The sequence below is a fragment of the Lissotriton helveticus genome, chromosome 1_2, assembly GCF_964261635.1.
Source record: "Lissotriton helveticus chromosome 1_2, aLisHel1.1, whole genome shotgun sequence".
Taxonomy (NCBI): Eukaryota; Metazoa; Chordata; class Amphibia; order Caudata; family Salamandridae; genus Lissotriton; species Lissotriton helveticus.
In genome coordinates, this window is record NC_136058.1 from 398,119,392 (window position 1) to 398,140,983 (window position 21,592).

Genomic DNA, 21,592 nt, shown 5'->3' on the forward strand with positions numbered 1-21,592 from the left:
GACGTGCTTTACAAAACCAACACACTGAGGTAAATAGGAAACAAATATATTGTGTGGGTTTATAAATTAAAAATGCCAAAAGATAACTGTGTCATAATGGGAAATTCCAAAATAACTACAATCTTCCGATATATAAGACAACAGACACTACCAGCGTCCCATACCCACACTACTCCAATGGGCAAACCCTTTAGTGATCTAAACGCTGTACATTAGTAGGCCTTATGCTAAGAACAGATGACATTTTAGTAACGAGGTGTAGGCTGGTGAACTAAATTCAAACAGGAACAAGGGTGTGGTGTGCAAAGAACCAGATTACCTTGCATGAGGAAAGAACCTCCTTAAAGGAGGTCCACTGAAGTTATACTGCGAAGAATAACCACACGTTGCCGTCAGCCTTCGTGAAGGTCCACCTCCACTCCTATAAATGTATCGGGAGTCCCGCTAACATTTGTTGCATGCTTTACTAGCAAAAGTTTTCACGAGTGGGCTCACCCACTCTTTCAGATCCACGGCATGCAGAGGTGAGTTGCCGGTGAAGAAACAGCAGGGAAAGGCCTGTCAGCCCGATAATATCAGTGAAGTTGCCGGCTTAGGGACAGACACATGCATTGCTGTAAAGTAAAGAAGAGCTTCTTCTACAGCTACAAATGTGGATTATGAGTTATTATTTCTACTCACCGTGTACTCAGAAAGACACACAAAATAAACACAGTCTTAAAACGGAAGACAAGGAGTGAAAAACAAGCTGCAGAGCACTCGTAGCCCTACCTTAAAGTTTCCGGGATGATGTCAGTTTTTAAGAAACATGCACCTCTGCAGAGCCGTAATTTGTTGATTGGTTGGCATGCCTGTAATGAAGCTCATGGTTTCATAATTAGCAGCTCCAATTGACTTAGTTTCGAAACTCATACGTTGTTGTACAGAGATTGTCAGCTGCCATTACGCACCACAAATAGATGCTGCGAGGTATCCCGAGTTCCGTCAGAGTCTGCTCGTTACCATTTTGAAATCTGCCTACAATAAGCATGCCATGAATCATTGTGTTTCATTATGTGGCTATAAACTTCAGGGCTTTGCATATCTATTCTCGCTGATTTCAAATTAAAAAATCTGCTTGATACCATTATTTTAAAACTAAGGTATTTTCAGGGGATGATGTAGTTGTCTGAAAGATTACATAAAATATTTTGTGCGCACAGCTTTCACCTGGCGACATGCATGAAGTGGCCCTTGAGTAAGACGCAATATTTGAAAAGAATTCCCAATTTCTAGCCTGAATGGCTTTTCCAATACCTGATGGTTATTGCAGCCTCAAGTGGGCGGGCTGGGGTTTGACTGCCAGGGCTTCCACGAGTAAATTGTGGGTCAGTTTAGGGGCACTCCTGTGGGCAGCTGTAAGTGGAGCTCCATTAAGAAAAATAAACCTCTGAGGCTGCAAGGCAGCGCGCAAACTTCAACCTCTCTATTCTCCACCAACAGCTGTTAACGAGAGAAATGCGATTTAAGCACTGTGTAAACAAGCAACGTCCACACTGACGAAATGCAGCAAGTGAATTGGAAAGCAAAGCCTGTGCGCCAAGAAACCATCACACATAATTGAAGCTTGTATAATTTCCATAGATACATGCCCAGTCTCCGGGAAGCTGAACATATCTGTAATTTAAGATCACTGGGAGCATGTTCCAGATGTGATTTTCCATCCTGGGGTGCCCTCGGAGTAATCTGCTTTGTCCCCTCCAACTGATTAATGTGCAACAGAGCCTTCGGCACAAACTTATCTATCACTAGCCAGGGGGGTCCTACTTGGCTGAGTTTAATAGTCCACGACCTACGCCATTCTTCAGTGGCTGGTAACACCGTCCACGCTCACTAATCACAGAGCGACAAGAAACAAGAAACAAAAAACTGGGCAGAGGGCGTAGGGGCTGTCAGCAGAAGTGAATGAGCCCAGGCAGGTTGTGATGGTGGGGCCAAGCAGCACTGAGAGGAACCGAGCAGAGCAGTCGGCCTGAGGGAGAAATTAAAACAAAAACACAATTGGGGCAAAGGGCATTGTAAATGTGACAGATACAGCATGATTTTCAGCCCTGTTTACAGAAACAGCCTTGCTAAGCTCAGAGCAAGAATGCTCTGCAAAAGAAAAGGAAACCATCACTAAACACGAGTAGGAAACCAAGAAAAAAGCCTCTAGGGAACAGATAAACAGGACAAAGGGTAATGATACTGTAGTTAGTCCCTGCTGCTGGGAGGAACTAAAGAGACAAGTCACGTTTAAAGTACTCGCACGGGTGTCTCTGTACGTGACGGGCTGCATAACCAAAAGCTGCCTACGGAAATAATAAGCAAAGCAACAAAGGTCTGCCGTTTTTGCTGGGGTGCGTCCGTGGTTAAAATGATGGCGGACCAGAGAGGGAGCATGTCTTCAAGGAGTTCTGCCTCCTGATTGGCTGTTGAAATAAACACTGAATAGAAACCTGTGGTGCACGCGCACGCCAGAGGAGCCGACGCGGGAATCGAAACCAGTGGTGCGCGCACCAGAGGAGCGGGGGTAAGGGAGCGCGAAGACGCCGAGACAAGGTAGGGGATGTGTGTGTAAGGGGGGGGGAGGGGGTTCTCTGTGTATGTGTGTGCGTGAGTGTGTGTATGCGGGGGGGGGGGGCTGTATGTTACCGATTTGGTATTTACAAATCGGTAAATGCCATGTAGGTAAATATTAGGTAACATTGACCGAATCGTTAAGATTCAGTAATTACCGAATCGATATTTACTGATTTGGTAATTGCAATTGATTCCTATGGGCCTTGAGGCAATTACCGAATCGATAAATACTGATTCGGTAAAATTACCGAATAGTCAAGGGTGGCTGGGTGTCACTTTGACACCCTGTTGCACCCCTGATTCAGGCTTGTCTGCTATGTGACACACATACATGCCCTTAAGGCATGTATATGTGCCACATGGCACAGGTGTACATGCACAGATTTGCATATACACAGGTATTCGTTATTTACCACCAACTAATAGTTGGTGGTAAATAATGAATCCTTATCAATCAATCAAGAAATTTGTAGAGCGCGATACTCACCCGTTAGGGTCTCAAGGCGCTGAGGGGGGTCGCTACTGCTCAAACAACCAGGTCTTGAGTTGCTTCCTGAAGGCAAGATGGTGCTGTGTCAGCCGGAGCTGGGTGGGGAGGGAGTTCTATGTCTTGGCTGGAAGGTAGGAGAAGGATCTTCCCCTGGCGTTGGCTTTGCGAATACGTGGGACGGTGGCGAGGGCGAGGCTGGAGGAGCGGAGCTGGCGGGTAGGCGTGTAGAATGCGAGGCGGTTGTTGAGGTACCTGGGGCCCACATCGTGGAGAGCCTTGTGTGTGTGGGTGAGGAGTCGGAATGTGATTCTCTTGCTGACGGGGAGCCAGTGCAGGTTCTTCAGATGGGCAGAGATGTGGCTGTGGCGGGGGATGTCGAAAATGAGTCTTGCCGAGGTGTTCTGGATGAGCTGTAGTCTTTTCTGGAGCCGCTGTAGTCTTTTCTGGAGCACTGTTTTCAGTGCCACCTACATCTCAAATTACCGATTCGGTAATTTACAGAATCAGTAAATCTACCGATTCGGTAAATTTACCGATTCGGTAAATTTACCAATTCAGTAATTTTTAAGGCCCTCTACCTCTGAAACTCCAAATACCGGTCGGTATTTGGCCACCTACATCTGGCCCTTAAAGACTACATTGGACCTCCCCCTGACACCTTCACATATCAGCCCCCCCACCCATGTGGCTTGAGCTTCCTGCACACACACCCAAAAATATTGCTGTGTGGAGTTCATTCACATTTTTGAGAACAGGGTACCCCTACAATTAATGAGTTTGCTACACGTAGGGCATAATAATCATTTGAAAAATGGAAAGGAGTTGTAGCAAACACTTCATATCTTTCCTATAGGGTGAGTCTCTATACTAAAGCAGTAAACGTGATAAGATAGAATGTCAATAAATAGCACATTTTTTAAAAATAGTATTCATTTATTTATATTTTTTCTCAATTTCTTTTTTTCATATATATTTTTCTCATAAGTTTTTTACACTCAATTCATGGAATTTATATCACTCTGAATAACTATGACATATATTGGACAACATTTAGAAAAAACATAAACATGAACAAGACTTCAAATGACTTCAAATGACTAGATGGTATTGAAGTTGGCAATGCGGTGGGTTGGAACCCACCGCATTGCCAACTTCAATAGTCCTCTGACCATCTAGTCATATAGGAAATGCCACATTAGATATAAAGTGTTTGCTACAACTCCTTTCCATTTTTCAAATGATAGAGTTCATTCAAATCCTTTGAAGAAATGACCACACTAAAAATCCTGTCAACACTTAAACCATCAAACCACTTCAGTGATCCGCTTCCTTCAAATCTCTTCAGTGAGATTAAAACCCCTCTTCTCCCACTCTGGAACCAAATAGTAAATGATTTATTAATTCAAGGCAGTATAGCAGACTGCCTCAAGTCTGGACAGATAACCGCCATTCTTAAAAATCCCACAGCAGAACACACTGATCTGCATACCTTCCGCCCTGTCTCTAGCATCCCGACTCCTTCAAAGCTCCACGCTCAACTCAGCTGCAAGGCTTATTACTGGATTCAAATGTAATAACCACATCAAACCTTATTTGAAATCACTAAACAGGCTCCCTTACGAGGCAAGAATTACATTTTCAATTGCCTGCATGACACACAAATCCACACACTCCAACACCCGATGTATATTGCACAAACACGTTGTCTTTACTGTTGAAACTGCAGAAATTCAAGAAGAAAACGTACAATCGAGCCTTCTCCGGAATTGCCCAGAGACTCTGGAATTAGCTACCATCTGAAATCCGAATTAACTCTGAACCTGCATCTTTAAAAAAAATAACAGAAAGTTCTACTGATGAACAAATTCTTGCTTTAGCTTTCTTGATACTGTTGTTGCGATGGTCATTATTGTTTATTATTGCCTGTCTTACCTGTATCTCTCTGGGGCGGCTTCTCCATTGGAGGGAAGGAGCATCACCCCACTTAAAATGCCCCCAGAAAAGACCCAGAGACTAAAAATACCATGAGAATGAAGATAATGTATTACCATTTAATTTTTCGGCAACCCGGCCTGACTCAGGAAGGGGCGGGGCCTTGTGAGTGGCAGCAGTGGTGGGCTTCCTGTGCACTAGTTTATAGTGCGCATGTCCCTTTGGCTGGTTGAGATCCCGGGGTCGGTGTTTAGGGCACTGCGGTCCATGGTGAAGGGTTTCTGTGGAGAAATGGTAGGCGGCGGGTGGCTCTGGCCACAATGATGAGGTTTAGGGGCGCAGGAGGATGGGCGGTCCCGGATTTTGAAGGGTATTATTTGGCGGCTCATCTGCAGTGGCTTACACAGGCAGTGGCTAGGGAATTTAGGGGGCCAGATGGACCAGAGGACAGATGGCTACCGAGGCATATTCTCTCATTTGTGGTACTTGGACAACGATTGCGACTCAATTCCTTGACCAGTGAAGAGAAAACACTCAGAGCAAGATAGAACGGATACAAACGTAGGGATGGTGTTCCACGCCTGTATGTGCCAGAGATTCCCCAGGGCATGTGCATGGCCTTCCCACATGGGGGGGACTGGTCTGCATTGGCAGAGTGGGAAGATTTAGGACTGCAGATGATTGGGGACTTATACGAGGAAGGGGCCCTCCTGCCTTTCCAGGCATTGCAGGACAGCTATGGCCTGCCTAGAGGTGGCTATTTGTTGCATGCAGCTCTACTGGCTGCGATTCAGAAATACTGGGGAAAAGGGCTATTGGAGCCTCAGACGTCCTTGATGTGCCAATATGTGGTAATGGCAGCGGGGATGGAGAAATCAGTGACATGTCTTTACAGGCGAATGGTGGAGGAGGGATTGCAGCCACTGACACAGCTGCGCGGAAAATGGAAAGCGGACTTGGGAAAGGATATCCCTGAGATGGCATGAACCAGAGTAGTTGAAAGGGCATGGCAAAGTACACTACATGCCAGGTTTCAGCTCATTCATTTCTACTTTGTACATAGGTCCTACTTTACATCAGAGCGGATAGCTAAATATTTTCACGTAGACACTGCATGCTGTCCCAAGTGCAGCACGAGAACGGCGGATTTCCAACATATGATGTGGAGTTGACCGCAGCTCGAAACGTATTAGGAGGCAGTGATGGAGGTCTTGTGCGGGGAAACGGACAGACAGGTGGAATCTGACATGGGGGCGTGTATATTGTACTGGTTTTCACACACAAAGCGCACTAAGATCACAAGCAAGTTTATGGACTGAGGGTTGGTGCTGGCTAATCGAGAATTGACAAGGCAGTGGAAATCCAGGCAGGGCCCTAGTGTGGAGCGATGGATGGTGGAGTTTGCGAAATAGGCAGCCAGTGAGAGCACGGTTAGAATCCAGCAAGCCAGGAGAGTGAATGCCGACAAAGCAATGGACACCGCACAAGCATCGGAAGTATTGGTGGCGCTGTTGACGCATTCGGAGGCGGATTCAGACGCAGGCTCATTGGAGGGTTCTCAGGACGCTGTCCGGCCACGAAAAACGTAGATAGGTGTGAATAGTCCTTCGGCGAGTGGGAGCGGGGGCAGAACTAATGGACCTGGGAGTATGGCTGAAGTGACATCAGAGACCTACATTCCCTAGCACGGAAAGACATTCGGTTATTCTTGTTTATGTTGTTTGGAGCACACCAGTGGGGGGAGTTAAGGGGAAGGGGGAGGGCAGGGCGGGAGCATGTGGGAGGCACTAGGTTGAGGAGTCGTTGCACCATGGGATGACATCAAATGCATATATTGAGGAAGTCCTTGATAAATAAGGTGAACAGGATGTTATATAATGTGTCATAGACTAAAGATATTGATGTTGTCTCCACTGTGGATACTGAATAATCATGCAATGTATTTTTTTTGTGCCTTCCATTGATGAACACGTGCCATGTAAAAGTGGGTGTGGGTGTTGAAAATCAATAAAAATTGCTTTAAAAAAAATAAAAAATCACTGTCCTCAAAAAACGTTCAAATAAAAAAACAGACACTGAAAAAGGAACCCTCGAAACATAAACCTGAATGAACTGACATCTATCAGCAATTACATACTACCCCCTCCCGAAGACATGCCAGATGTCCAGAACCTTACTGATCATTACACTAATTCAATGACAAACATTCTAGACTCTATGGCACCCCTCCAACTAAAAGGAGTACCCACCAAAGACTCAAAACCTTGGTACAATGGTAGTCTAAACGCTGAAAGATGCAATCTAAGATTGTCTGGATGGTCATGGAGATTCTCCTCCTCGCTTGAACACCTCCAGTACCTGAGGTCTCTAAGAATCATTTACAACTAAGACATACATAGCTCAAAAGCAAACGTCTTCAGGAAACAGCTAAACAATGCCAGAGCTCAACCTAAAACACTGTTTGAGCTTCTTAAATTGCATACTAACAGGATACCCAACCTGCTTTCCGGGTCTAATCAGCAGCCTAACCGCTAAGAACTTGCCGCCTTCTTCATGGGAAATACAAAAACATTGAAAGTGAAGTCTGGACAGATAACCGCCATTCTTAGAAAACCCACAGCAGAACACACTGATCTACATACCTTCCGCCCTGTCTCTAGCATCCCAACTCTTTCAAAGCTCCACCCTCAACTCAGCTGCAAGGCTTATTACTGGATTCAAATGTAATAACCACATCACAACTTATTAGAAATCACTAAACTGGCCCCCTTACAAGGCAAGAATTACATTTTCAATTGCCTGCATGACACACAAAGCCACACACTCCAACACCCGATGTACATTGCACAAACATGTTGTCTTTACTGTTGAAACCGCAGAAATTCAAGAAGAAAACGTAGCCTTCTCCGGCATTGCCCAGAGACTCTGGAATTCGCAACCATCTGAAATCCAAATTAACTCTGAACCTGCATCTTAAAAAAACCCAGCAAGTGCTACTGATGAACAAGTTCTTGCTTTAGCTCTCTTGATACTGTTGCTGCGATGGTCATTATTGTTTATTATTGCCTGTCTTACCTGTGTCTCTGCGGGCGGCTCCTCCATTGGAGGGAAGGAGCGTCACTTCACTTAAATGCCCCCAGAAAAGACCCAGAGACTAAAAATACCATGATAATGAAGATAATTTCTGATAGCATATTTGAATGCATTTTACTATCCACCTGGCAATTCCAGCATTGAAAATTGGGTTGCCTTTATGAGGTGGTGAGAAAGCCACAAACAGTTGTTTTGTTTACCCAAAGGCTTTAGTCCTGTTTATGTAATAAAGTAAAGCTCTTTTGACATCAAGCGTGTGAAGACCTCTTTCCGCTACAGAATCAGAGTTTTGGAAAAATACTGGTAACTCTACTGATTGATTAAGATGGAATGGAGAAATCACCTTTGGAAGAAATGTTGGGTTTGTTCTAAGAACCACTTTGTTGCGCTGTATTTGTAAAAATGGTTCTTGTACAGTTAAAGCCGGAATCTCACTTACTCTCCTGAGAGAGGTGATTGCGACAAGGAAAGCTACTTTCCATGTAAGGAATTGTAATTCGTATTTGCGTAAAGGCTCAAATGTGGGACCCATGAGCCTAGTAAGAACAATGTTTAGGTTCCACACTGGAGATGGTGGCACTCTGGTTGAAATAATTTTTTTAAGGCCTTCCATAAAGGCTTTGATAGCAGGTACCCTAAACAATGACAAATGTTGCCTGTTTTGTAAGTAATGATTCAGAAAAGGGCATTACAGCCGTCTTCGGCCCGGCTTGCTTGAATCCTGATGGTGCAGTGAGCAAGGGACTCACATCTGAGCATACCCTTCCTCGCTTGTGGTGGACAAAACGATTCAGAAAAGGGGGTGGTGATGGACAGAGTATCTGAATTAAACAGAACACTCATACCCAGTCAAAAGATCAGGGCTTGATCCATCACCGTTTTTTAGCTCACTGCACCATCCCAGCTCAGAACCTGGCTACATGCAAATTAGTCTGTCCCTGGCCCAGTGCATCATGGGAACAGGGCAGACCAAACTACCAAGCCAATTGTTTTACAGGAAAGGAAACAAGCTTCCGGGGACCGGTTTCTGGCATTGGAAGGGTATGCTCAGACAGTCCCAGTGCTGAATCTAGGTATCCAGCACGGAGTTAGAAAAGTAAAGTGAAAAGTAACTTACCATCAATTTATTGTAGAAGACCATTCATTTCAATGTACTGCTCCAAAAAGTTTCCAAGTGTGGCGTTTTGAAAACTGAAAATATTCTTTAGAACTCATGCGAATAACCAACACTTAATTACTTACCTTTTTCTAGGAAATGTATCAGTGCTGAATCTAAGTATCCAGCACTGAATTAGAAAAGTAACGTAAAAAGTAACTTCCCTGCAATATACTGAAGAAGCCTATTCATTTCATGTACTGTATTTGTTAAGTGTTGCATACTATTGCTCCCCTATAAATGAAACAAAGTACAATTTCTACTGCCTACTTGAACTGTGTTCATACAAGTAAATTATTACTGCAAAGTATTTTTATGCTTACCTGTGCCAGGCTTGCTTAGTTCTAGAAATAAAACAATAGTATATTTATTTATACAAAAACAATTAGCCTAGAGTTCAGTTCTTGAGTGTGTGAATTCATTTGCTGACTGAGTGTGTACATTAAATGCGTAACACTGTCCTCTGATACTGCCTTACTGCTCGACCAAGCTACCACTTTAGAGAGTAAGGTTCTATCTAACTTTAACCTCTGCTTACCTCTGGAGACCCTTGGACTCTATACACACTGTACCTCACTTTGGTGCAGTATACAGAGTCAGTTTCTTATAATACTCCACTATTTGCCTCTCCCAATTTACATGTGATGTTGTTGTCCAGTGGAAAGAGCAAGTTACTTCTGGCAAACTTTTGCAACGCGGGGGTTACACACCCGGATGAGGGCTACATAACTCTGCTGGGGTCTGTACTTCAGGATAGCATCTTGAAGGGTCAGAGTTATCACTACATTTTTCTAACAGGGGATTTTAACACTCATAGATGTGGGGACATCAAGCAAGGAGGAGTGAAAGCTATGGACTGTGCACGACAAGCAGGCTTACACATGGAACATACTCCCCAGGGTATTGAGCTTAACTCCATTTTGCTTGAATTTGATCTAACATCTGTAATGAATAAGCTGCCTCCGGTGAAAACAGACATTATTCCCACCTTTATTGGGAGAGGGTGTGAGACCTTTATTGAATTTACCTTTGTATCTATCCCCTTTTACTCTCTGGTTACCGATTTTTCTATGCAGGCGAGTGAATGCAGTGACCACAACCCCATTTGTGTCTTAACAGGCTAGACCCGAACACTCGGATACCAAGGTGGGCGGGGCGGCTGGTGTCCCCCTTAAAACAGTGGAAGCGGGAAGAAGCGTAAAGTGGGGGTGTATTGTCCCAGAGCTACTCCACAAATCATTTTTTAACTCGGTGTTGCAGCGAGTTTATCACCTGTCTCGATGATGAGGCAAGTGCTCCGGACATCATGGGTGCATTTGGATCCATGTCTACTGTCATAAGGGAGTTACTACGGGACCCGGGTAGTGACCATTAGCAACCAGGTCCACGATGGTTTGACTCGGCGTGCTCCCAGGCTTCCATGAACCTGAGACAGGCTTTGGGTGTTAAGCCCCGAGACAAAGGCCTACAAAGAGCATATAAGGCTGCTCTAGCAACTCGCAAGTCTGCCCTGCAGGAGGAGGCCTAGAACGATTTATTGAATGCTTGTAAACTGCATAATAGCGCAAAGTTCTGGGGCATTATTAACAGCCCATTTCTATCTGGAAATAATGCTAATTTACTGGATGCCCAAATCACAGAGGACGATTGGGTACATCATTTCGAGGGTATCTTCCAGTCAGATACCCCGCCAACTGAGGGGCAGGAAAGGGTGGAAGGCAAGCCGGAACTTATTTTCACCACGCAAGAGATGAGTGCCGGTATTCTGGGTCTATCTAAAAACAAGACCCCGCGCCAGATGGGATCCCACCATATCTCTACATCGCCCACTTAAAAACCTGGGTGCCTGTCCTCACAGCTGTCATCAATACTGCAGTCCAGATTGGCCGCACAAATTCTAGGGCTTTATCGATTATAGTCCCGGCATTTAAAAAGGGATAACGGGACAGTACCTATTGTTATAGGCCCATTTCTCTGCTGGACTCTGTGGTGAAGGTGGTGGGCCGCATGGTACTTGACACACTTGTATCATGGGTTGATAAAAACAACTTTTTATCCAATATCCAAAACGGCATTCGCCCAAGTCATTCCACTGTGAACAGTGTTTAAACATGTACATGGTTCTGAACAAATACACTGTGGCTCGTTCCAGCCCCATATACCTAGCCTTCATGGACCAGTTCTCAGAATTCGACTGGGTCAATAGGTCCAAGCTGTGGCAGGTGATGTCCTCCATTGGCATTGACAGTCATTTTATTTCTGAGGGATCTTCACCGTGATAATAATCACTAGGGAAATCATTTACAGGGTAGCATAGTATTCCTCACAATAACTCCAGGAGTCACAGTCTACACAATGTACATGCGTTGTTCCCCCTAATTCCAACTTTACATGTACCCCCAATCAGCTACCCAAACCTCTCCCTGCTGATGCCAATGTGGTACTCAGTCAACCCGCAGACCATCTTTTTGGCCCCTTTGAAAGTGCCCATACAATAAAAATGCTGCAGTTGAAAATACATATCAACTACCATTTGTTGTGTTTGAAACATTTAATTGAATAATAAAACCTAATAAACATAAGCTGATTATTAAAGCAAAACAAAACATCAGTTGCCATACACATAAGAGACAAAAGTTGTACATAAAAATCAACAAACTATAACTTAGCAAAGTTATGTAGAGCACAATTCTTAATTTCGGGCAATCTTTAAAGTTCAACAATAGAAACATTCATAAAGAACAGGAAAGGAAAGAAAGAAGGTGGGATACAGTGGTTTCATTAATGTAATGCTTCCTACATATAGAAAAACAAATACTAATTATTTTTCCTAAGCAATAAAGTCCTCACATTAAAATACTAAGAGAAATATATTGAACATTGAACATTTCATGTTTAATTAGAATTCAATTTGAATATTTTAACCTCCTCAGCATTATTTGACTCATGACCCACTATTAGGGGTGGTGAATGGCGCTATTCTACAGGGTCAATCTTTCTTGTTGTCCGTCTAGCACTCTACTTTATCTTGTTTTCTCCTCTTACTTTTTTTCTGATATGATTTTGTGCAACTCACTCCTTTTAAGTGTTTTTTCAAGGAACACTCTACTGTAAATTTAAAAAATGGAGAAAGGGGAAATTCCACTTGCAGGTGGAGGTGTGCACATATATACCATGACCTGAATGGTCTTATATCAAACTTTTTACGATTTCCATTAATAAGATCCTCATAACTTTATCTTGATTTCAAACAAAATGTATTTGTTTCATTTTCTTAAGTTCTTCAAAGTAAATTGAGTTAATCCGTTCTTTTATGACGGTTTATAACTTTAACATTCAACATTTACCCAATCCATTTCGGGTCAGAGTCGACCCTTCCTCGGGGGTCTGTGTAGGAAAACAAGGAATATAACGAGCTATACAGCTACTATTTCAACATTATCAAAATAATACTGTCATCATATAAGTGATTCATAATGTTGTGTCTAACACGATGTTCAATTAAAACATATTTCTCACAAAATAACTGTATTTGCGATTACCTGAATTCATATTCATTACCCCAATCTAAAACAAACCAAAGGTTTAATATACGAGAAATCAACAAACATTTGTAATGGACTTACAGCCAAATGTAAAGTATTGCGCGCCGCGTTCTCTCAGCCAATCCGAATGCCGGTACTATGCTCTGGTTCACTGTCTCTAGTTTTAAGCGTTCTGATAGGTTCAAGTCGCGATCACATGACCGCTGAACGATTTATGTGAACCCTGCCCACAGTTGATGTTTATTGTATTTTGTACTTGTCGCGCGTAAAAGAATTTGTTTATTATTATTTTTTTCACAGATGGGTTGTGTTCATAGATATTGGTTCATTGACCGTTTTTGTCACTCTTATATTTGACCATTTGACACGCACTTCATGTTTTAGCAGAAGAAATTACTAATATATGGCAGGGTTCACATAAAACGTTCAGCGCAAAGACAGTTATTTTGTGAGAAATATGTTTTCATTCGTTGTGATGTAATCAGATAGCAGTTCACGAGCAGTTTTCCCGGTAATGTTTACCATCGAGAAGGGACGAGAATACAGTGATATGGTTTCATTATTCCTTGAATATGTAGTTTTTCACTTAAACATCGTGTTAGACACCTCCACCTGCAAGTGGAATTTCCCCTTTCTCCATTTTTTAAAGCTATTCTACAGGTACCTTTCCGTTAGCCTGGAAAAAGGCGATAGTTAAGCCGCTACTCAAAAAGCCCACCCGGGACCCGAAAACCCTTAAAAATTTTAGACCTATCTCCTTGCTCCCTGCCCCTGCTAAAATGCTAGAATCCCACCTTAACTTACATCTTACTGCTTTCCTTGACTCCTCTGGGTTCCTGGACCAGTCCCAACATGGGTTCAGGAAGTCCCATAGCACGGAATCAGCACTTACCGTGGTGATGAATAATATTCGAACTAAGGTTGACCAGGGACAGACCACCCTGCTAGTCTTACTTGATCTGACGGCAGCCTTTGATACCCTGTCTCCCTCGACTCTAACAGCTCGTCTGAGGGAGATAGGGCTGCAGGGCCCAGCGCTGAGCCTTCTGTCCTCCTTTTTAGAACTAAGAGAGCAGAGGGTTAAGCTTGGCGAGTTCCTCTCCCCTGCCAAACCGTTGCAATGTGGGGTTCCACAAGGGTCGGCATTGAGTCCGACCCTGTTTAACATCTATGTGGCCCCGCTTGCTAGGTTAGTAAAATCGCAGGGGATGGAGGTGGTATCATACGTAGATGATACACAGATTATGGTGTCCCTGGCCCATTCGGCCAGTGCCTCCGCGTTCAGCTTCAGGAACTGCATGCAAGCAGTTTCTGAATGGATGATTCAAAATTCCTTGAAGCTGAATGGCGATAAAACTGAGGTACTGGTCTTTGGTAAGGACCATGATATCTGGTCCAGTGAGTGGTGGCCCCCTTCGTTGGGAGCCTGTCCTATTCCATCGCACTCAGCCAGGAATCTCGGGGTTATTCTTGACACCTCGCTGACTATGAACCTCCAGGTAAACAGAACTGTGGCTACCTGCTGGGGAGTGATTAGGATTCTGAGGAGAATCGTTCATTATCTCTCCCCTCAGGCCCGTAAGCAGACCGTGGTCGCGTTGGTGTCCTCCCGGCTGGATTACTGCAATGCTTTGCATGCAGATATCAATAAGGGCCTTATCCAACGCCTTCAGAATGTGCAGAATGCAGTGGCTAGATTTGTTCTGGACGTCCCTAATTCCTTTTCTGCTACTCTTGCCAGGAAGAATCTCCATTGGCTCCCGATCCAGCACAGAATTCTGTTTAAAATTCTGTGTCTGGCCTTTGGAGCATTATTGGCGGGACCTTCGGATGCTTTAGGCTCCCTGCTAACCTGCTATACCCCCAGCAGGAGTCTTTGTTCCTCCAATATGAATCTTCTGTGTATCCCTCGTGTAAAGAAAGTCAGATGGGGAGGTAGGGTCTTTGGCCCTGTGGCCCCCCGACTGTGGAATTCCCTCCCCGTGGAGATTAAAGCGCAACCCTCGTTGTCCCTTTTCAGAAAGGCACTAAAAACATGGTGTTTTGTCAAGGCCTATCAGTAAGCATGCTCCTGGGACATCACAGGCATTTGGATTAGGCGCCTTGACGCCCTTTGGGCTAAGTTGCGCAATAACCAAATCGGATTTCATTAATTCATTCATGATTACAACCTGATTTTACAAGGACCAGGAGATACTAGGATTTCGCTTAAAGGTACATGCAGGAGTACCAATGAGGGCCACCAATAGTTAGAACAACACACCGATGTAATAAGAGGCACAGTTGGCAGGGAATGTCTTTCTATAACATATATTAGCCAGATTTAATTCCGAGAATGCAATAGGTCTAATCAGGCTTAACCTTCATGCTATTTTTATTCTTACTGACCTTCCGGGATATTGATTCTCTTTTACTTTTTGGTATTAAAATTCTATAGCCAAGGACTTTTCCACTCAGATCATCGTCCTTCACTGGAAATCTTGACTGTCTACATTCCGCAAACTGACTTATTTCATGGTAAGCGTGAGTATGCTATACCATGGCTGTTTCTCTAACTGGTTCACATGACCGGTGGTGCATGCCTCTTGGTTGTGGTTATTACTTTTTCTATTTCTCCTTTTCTTTTTTGCACTCTGTATATACATTTCATCTTTTCTGTTGGGGATACAAAATCTTTTTCTCCCCATTTCCCATTTCCCTTCAAACTCCAGTTTTTCTTCTCCTTTTTCTGCCCCCCCCCTTCTCCATCAATTTGGGATTATTTTTGATCCTATGTGCGTGGAAAAACTTTGCATATCTCTTTCACTTTTTCATTTTTTCTATATTTCAATGTTTTTAAATGTTGATTACAGCTGAAATGCCATGTAGTATCATCGTATGGATATTCAGTATAATCTTCAAAATAAATGATTCTTTTTGTGACTTCTTTCTTATGCGGGTTAGACCTATATGTCGATGCCTTTTTATAAATGTATACATAGTAATTCACTCTTTTCAGTGCGTTTTAGAAACATGTATATTTTTTCTTTGGGTCAATGTAGAATTGTTTGTAATAGTCATGTCAGTATGTAATGAGAAAATAACTTCTTTTTTGGTATATGTGTCCTTTTTATGTATATTTATGTATATATATGTTGTAACTCTTTCAATCCTGACGAAGTTCCCACGGCTAAAAAAGGGAACGAAACGCGTTGGCTGTGCCTTGCTTACAGAGAACATATAATTTTGAATAAAGAAGAAGAAAATTATAAAAGAACTTTTGCTCTGATTGACTTTATTTGAGTGCACCTTCCTTTTTTTGTTATTCTATTGTTGTACTTCATACATCCTTGAGCAGCGGATGTTGGAAGTGTTTGCACCATCCAATATTGTAAACATACGGGACCATTGTGCTTGACCTTTGTTTGCTGCTTTGTGCCTTTTGGATTTAATGCTTTCTGGAAAGGAACCGCCTCATGGGGTTATAAATCACATCTTTTCCAAAAATAGGATTACAATGATAAACTTGAATTTCAATTCAATTTATTGATTTAGGCCTTTTTGGAGATCAACAATTTTAAACCAATTTTAAATGAAGCGCACGATTCCCAAAAAGGCATCCTGGCACTAGTGTCATTTGAAACCATTCCAAGCACTCATAAGGTTTTTCATTAGTATGGAGTCGCTTATAGTTAGTGAGGCTGTGCCTATCAAATAGGAATTTCTGGCATTCACAGCGTTGGTAATATTTTTTCCCTGTGTGCATCTGCTCATGTAGAGTGAGATTGCGTTTAAAATTGATGCTTTTCTGGCATTTGGAGCACTGAATTCTTTTTGATGGTGTATTTTCTTATGGTGCATGTAAACATCTCTACCTCTGAATCTTTTCTGACCTTTAGAGCACTGATAATGTTATTCACCAGTGTGGATTCTCACATGTGCAGTGAGATCAGATTTATGGCTGAAACATTTTTGGCATTCGGAGCACTGATAAGGTTTTTCCCCAGTGTGGGTTCTAATATGATGAATGAGAGTGCTTTTTAAACTGAAACATTTGTGGCATTCAATGCACTGATAAGGTTTTTCCCCAGTGTGGGTTCTTGTATGCCGAGTGAGTATTTTTTTTTCACTGAAACATTTCTGGCATTCAGAGCACTGATAAGGTTTTTCCCCAGTGTGGGTTCTTATATGATGAATGAGATGGTGTTTTAAACTGAAACATCTCTGGCATTCAGAGCACTGATAAGGTGTTTCCCCAGTGTGGATTCTTATATGCTGAGTGAGTCTTTTTTTGTCACTGAAACATCTCTGGCATTCAGAGCACTGAAAAGGTTTTTCCCCAGTGTGGATTCTTATATGCTGAGTGAGTCTTCTTTTGTCACTGAAACATCTCTGGCATTCAGAGCACTGAAAAGGTTTTTCCCCAGTGTGGGTTCTGGGGTGGCAGCTGAGTGAGACTGGGTTTGTTTATGAAACATTCCTGGCATTCAGAGCAATGATAAGGTTTTTCCCCAGTGTGCAATCGCACATGTGCAGTTAGAAGTGCTTTAACTTTGAAATATTTTGGGCATTCAGGGCACTGATAAGGTTTTTCCCCAGTGTGGGTTATTATATGCTGAGTGAGACTGAGTTTGTTTATGAAACATTTCTGACATTCAGAGCAATTATAAGGTTTTTCCCCAGTGTGGATTCTCATATGCTCAGTGAGATAAGCTTTACGGCGGAAACTTTTTTGGCATTCAGAGCACTGAGAGAGGTTTTTCCCAGTGTGCATTCTCTCAAATTCAGTGAGATGAGATTTAATGGCTGAATCTTTTTTGGCACAGGTAACTTTTTTCCCCAGCTAGGGTTATTTTGCTTTGATTGAGGCAGGTTTGAACACTGAATTTGTTCTCAAAGCCCGTGTTTTTATAAGGTGTATTCCTAGAGTTAATATCTCTACATTTAGTTTTCTCTTGCTTATATGCCACGGTAAGAGTGAACCCAATTTTAGAGTAGGGCTCGTTTAGATAATGTTCAGCATTTATCTCTAAAAGAAATTGTGTGTAATCTTCTTAACACTTGAATTGAGCAAAATATGTCTGGATGCAGCCCTGTAAAACCTGTCGAAATGTTTCTAGCAGATAACAGTCTTTGGGTTATTTTGTGACTGAAGTTTTTCTCAAATCTATTTGTATAGATTCTTAGCAATACAGTGATAAGGTGTTAGTCTGATATTTAATGATTAAACTGACAAGTACCTTTTTGCACTGGCGTAATGGCAGTAACTGAGAACATGCACAGTATTATTGTGGCTCACCAGTTGCAGAACATCAGTTCCTTTTACCCTTTGTATGTTTGGTGTAAGGTTAAGGATTGTAGTTCTGAAGACGAGGATTTATTTACATTAGCTATAGCACAACGGTGCTCATTTAATCAGTTTTTACATATCACTCATGCACAGCAGATAATGTTGTGGCGATTTACATGGAATTACAGAACAGTACACAATAGATTCAAACTTGCGTAACTGGTTAAAAACGGTTGTTGAACAAAAGTGATTTTCCAATCTTTTGGTTGTTAGCATGTCAGCTTTGGAGTCTTCTTTCAGTGTCTTTTCTTTGATGGTTTGCAGAAGAAACCTTTTGTTATATCTTTCTTTTATGCAGTGTGTGCTTCCTCTCTGGAATTACATGATGCTTTAGATCATGCATGCTTTAGATGAATGTTATTCTGTCATGCTGCTGCAATTTGTCTTTCTGATAATATTTCAGATGAGGAGGTGGTGATTGGTCTTTCTGGCATTATTTCTGATGCTGTGTGGACATATATGACTTTGCTCTGGGTTAATGAAATGCAAAATTAGAGACTTCACTTACAGGTATAGTACTTTCCTCAGCTCCCACTTCCGCGCCACACCTAGATTTTGGAAATTGTTTAAACTTAGAATGCTGGATGTCCTTCAGTTTTTCAAAATAATCCTTCTTATGGCACTAACATTTAGTTGGCTGGTGCTAAATCTTGCTTTCTTCGTCCATAATTTCCATTACCTATAGTATTAAAATTAAATACAGTTAATACATGTACATTTCTTTTTTTTTTATAGAATTTTTTTTATTTGGCAAACAAGTCAGAAAAAAAAGAAGGGATATATGATACATATTCTTAAACATACAAGTTTTGAGTGATATCCGGGATATATCATGTATACATAAAGTACAGCAAGCACTAGACAAGGCCCAATTTAAGTTATATAGAAATAAAGAAACAGAGAAACCAAGCAAAAGAGGAGGGAGAAACAATAGAGGTTATGTACAACTTGTGTCCTTCAGAATTATACGAAATTATTCCATATTTTTTCAGTTTTTACTACAGACTTTCGGCCTCTGCCCTTAGCAAGGACCTTTTCCATAGTATAAATTTTGTGTAGCAGGTTTAACCACTCCGTCCTACCGGGTGGGTTTGTTGAAATCCAAGCTCGAGCTACCACCAATCTAGCACAAGACAGAGCTATATTAAGCCAACTAGTATTATTGTTCCCCATCGTGTGTAAAGAGAGTAAAACCATAGGTGCAGAGAGTGATGTATGAATCAATTGTTTTTGGATTAAAGTATTTTCTATTTCTTTCCAGTACTTTGCAAGTATAGGACAAGAATAAAGCATGTGAGTAAGGTCTGCTGCCACCAGATCGCATTTAGGGCATTTAGTACAGTCATTGTTTAGATTATTCTGTGACCATTTGGATATTTTTAGTGGTGTATGGTATAATTGACTGACCGTCCTGTATAGTTGTAATTTTAGACTAGAGGAGTGGACTAATTTGTTGATGTTGACGAAAGCATTTGAGATATTCTGAGGTGTCACATTGATTCCTAGTTTTAGCGTCCACTTATGTGACAATCTTGTGCAGTCATCTGCATTATACTGACTAAGAAGTTTATATCCCATACTAATTAGCGACTTCTTTTTAGTAGTATATAAACAACCCAAAATGTCCGAGCTGGCAGTTTTTTTCAGCTTCATAGTCCGTATTAAGTCATCTTTGATTTGCATATATTTGTATATCATAGCACCAGGTAAATTATAAAGCAGTTGTAAAGTTGAAAACTGGAGGAATCCGTCTGAGCCGTATAGATCACCATAAGTGGCCCATTCCCTCCCCATCTTATAATTAAAGATAGCAGGTAACCCAGGATTACCCCATAGTGGTAGGTCTGTGTGAAAAAAGGAAGTATCGCTGTGTTTCAAAATCAAATTAAAAATCCCTACAGCATCTTTTGCTGTCTTAAATTTCACTTGTTTAAAAAAATTTGGATCATGTACTCTTGCTAAGAATTGATTTGAGTTTGTGCCTAACATAAACTGATAAAAAAAGAAAGTTTGGTTTTTGTCTAGTAAGCTCTTGAGCCGACCTAAAAATGATGCAAAAAAGTAAGACTTAAAGTCCGGAAAGTCCAGTCCCCCCTTTTCCAATGATAATTTTAGTATGGCCATTGACCTTCTAGGTTTTTTGTAGCTCCAAATAAAACTACTGCAGATTCCATCTAATTTCTTAAAAAATATATTATTAAGCCGGAGGGGGATAGAACGAAAGAAGTATAAAAATTTGGGCAAAATATTCATTTTAATCAAATCGATTCGGCTCAAGATATTAAGTGGGATTTTATGCCATTTTTTAAGCACCGTAGTAACTTCTTTTAGTAAGGGTTCGTAGTTTAGTTTGTTAATTTCATTAATTTTAGAGGAGATTTTCACCCCTAAATACATGGCAGAGTCACAAATTCCTGTAATTGTATGATCAGCTTAGTAATTCAAAATAATTTGTGTTTTGTTAAGGTTTAACTTAGAGCCTGAAATATCGCCAAAGTTCTTTGCTTCCTCTGATATTCCAATTAGGGCATCGGTTACGTTTGTGGTATAGAGAGCTAGGTCGTCTGCATATGCAGTTATTTTGAGAGTTTTATCTTCATGTATAACAGGAATTATCTTATCTTGTTTATGCAAAGCATTAATAAAAGGTTCCATTGAGAGAGCGAACAGCAGGGGTGAAAGTGGGCACCCCTGCCTAGTCCCCCTAGAGATTGCGAAGGTTGGTGACAGTAGCCCTGCATAACTAATTTTGGCATTGGGATCCCTATAAATAGCCTGTACACTTGTCAGAAACCGTTCTTTAAATCCAAACTGAGCTAGCACTTTCCACAAATAGTCCCACCCCACTCGGTCAAACGCTTTTTCTGCGTCCAAGAGAATCATACCGAGTGGGGTAAGATTAGTTGCGGCTACGTCAAATGCTGTAATCGCCATGTTGACATGAGTGGTGGTGTCCCTTCCTACTACGAAGCCATGTTGTTGTTCATTGACTAAGTATGGCATATAGGGAGCCAATCGCATTGATAGTAACTTGGAATATGCTTTAGCATCGGTGTTTATTAAAGAGATTGGTCGATAAGACCCACATTCTGTCGGTGATTTATTTATTTTCAGGAAGAACATAATTTTAGCCGTTTTCCAAGATTCTAGAGCCTTTCCTGTTGTACCAATATAATTCACGACTGAGCAGAAGAGGGGTAATATTTCTTCCGCGCATATTTTATAAAGTTCAACTGGAAGTGTATCCTCCCCTGCGGCTCTGTTGGATGGGAGGGAAAACACAGCTAAACGTAGTTCTTCTATTGTATAATTCTCCTCCATATTGTCAAGGATATCCTGATCTAAATAATCTTTTACAGGGAGTTTGTCATCTAGATTCATATTCTGGAGTGTATAATTTTTCATAGTATGAAGCAAATTGTTCCATTATTTGTATAGGCTGCGAG

General features: G+C 41.8%; 1 protein-coding gene across 1 annotated transcript in view; it reads right to left on the reverse strand.

The window, feature by feature from the left end:
- Window positions 1–21,080, reverse strand: part of LOC144804425 (uncharacterized) — a 37,947-nt gene extending 16,867 nt beyond the window's left edge. Inside the window, exons 1-2 of the mRNA XM_078671913.1 lie at window positions 21,032–21,080; window positions 16,714–17,253 (exon numbers count right to left, since the gene is read on the reverse strand). Coding sequence (XP_078528039.1) covers window positions 16,714–17,253; window positions 21,032–21,080 — 589 coding nt within the window. The remainder of the gene's footprint in view (window positions 1–16,713; window positions 17,254–21,031) is intronic.
- Between the last annotated feature and the right edge of the window lie 512 nt (window positions 21,081–21,592).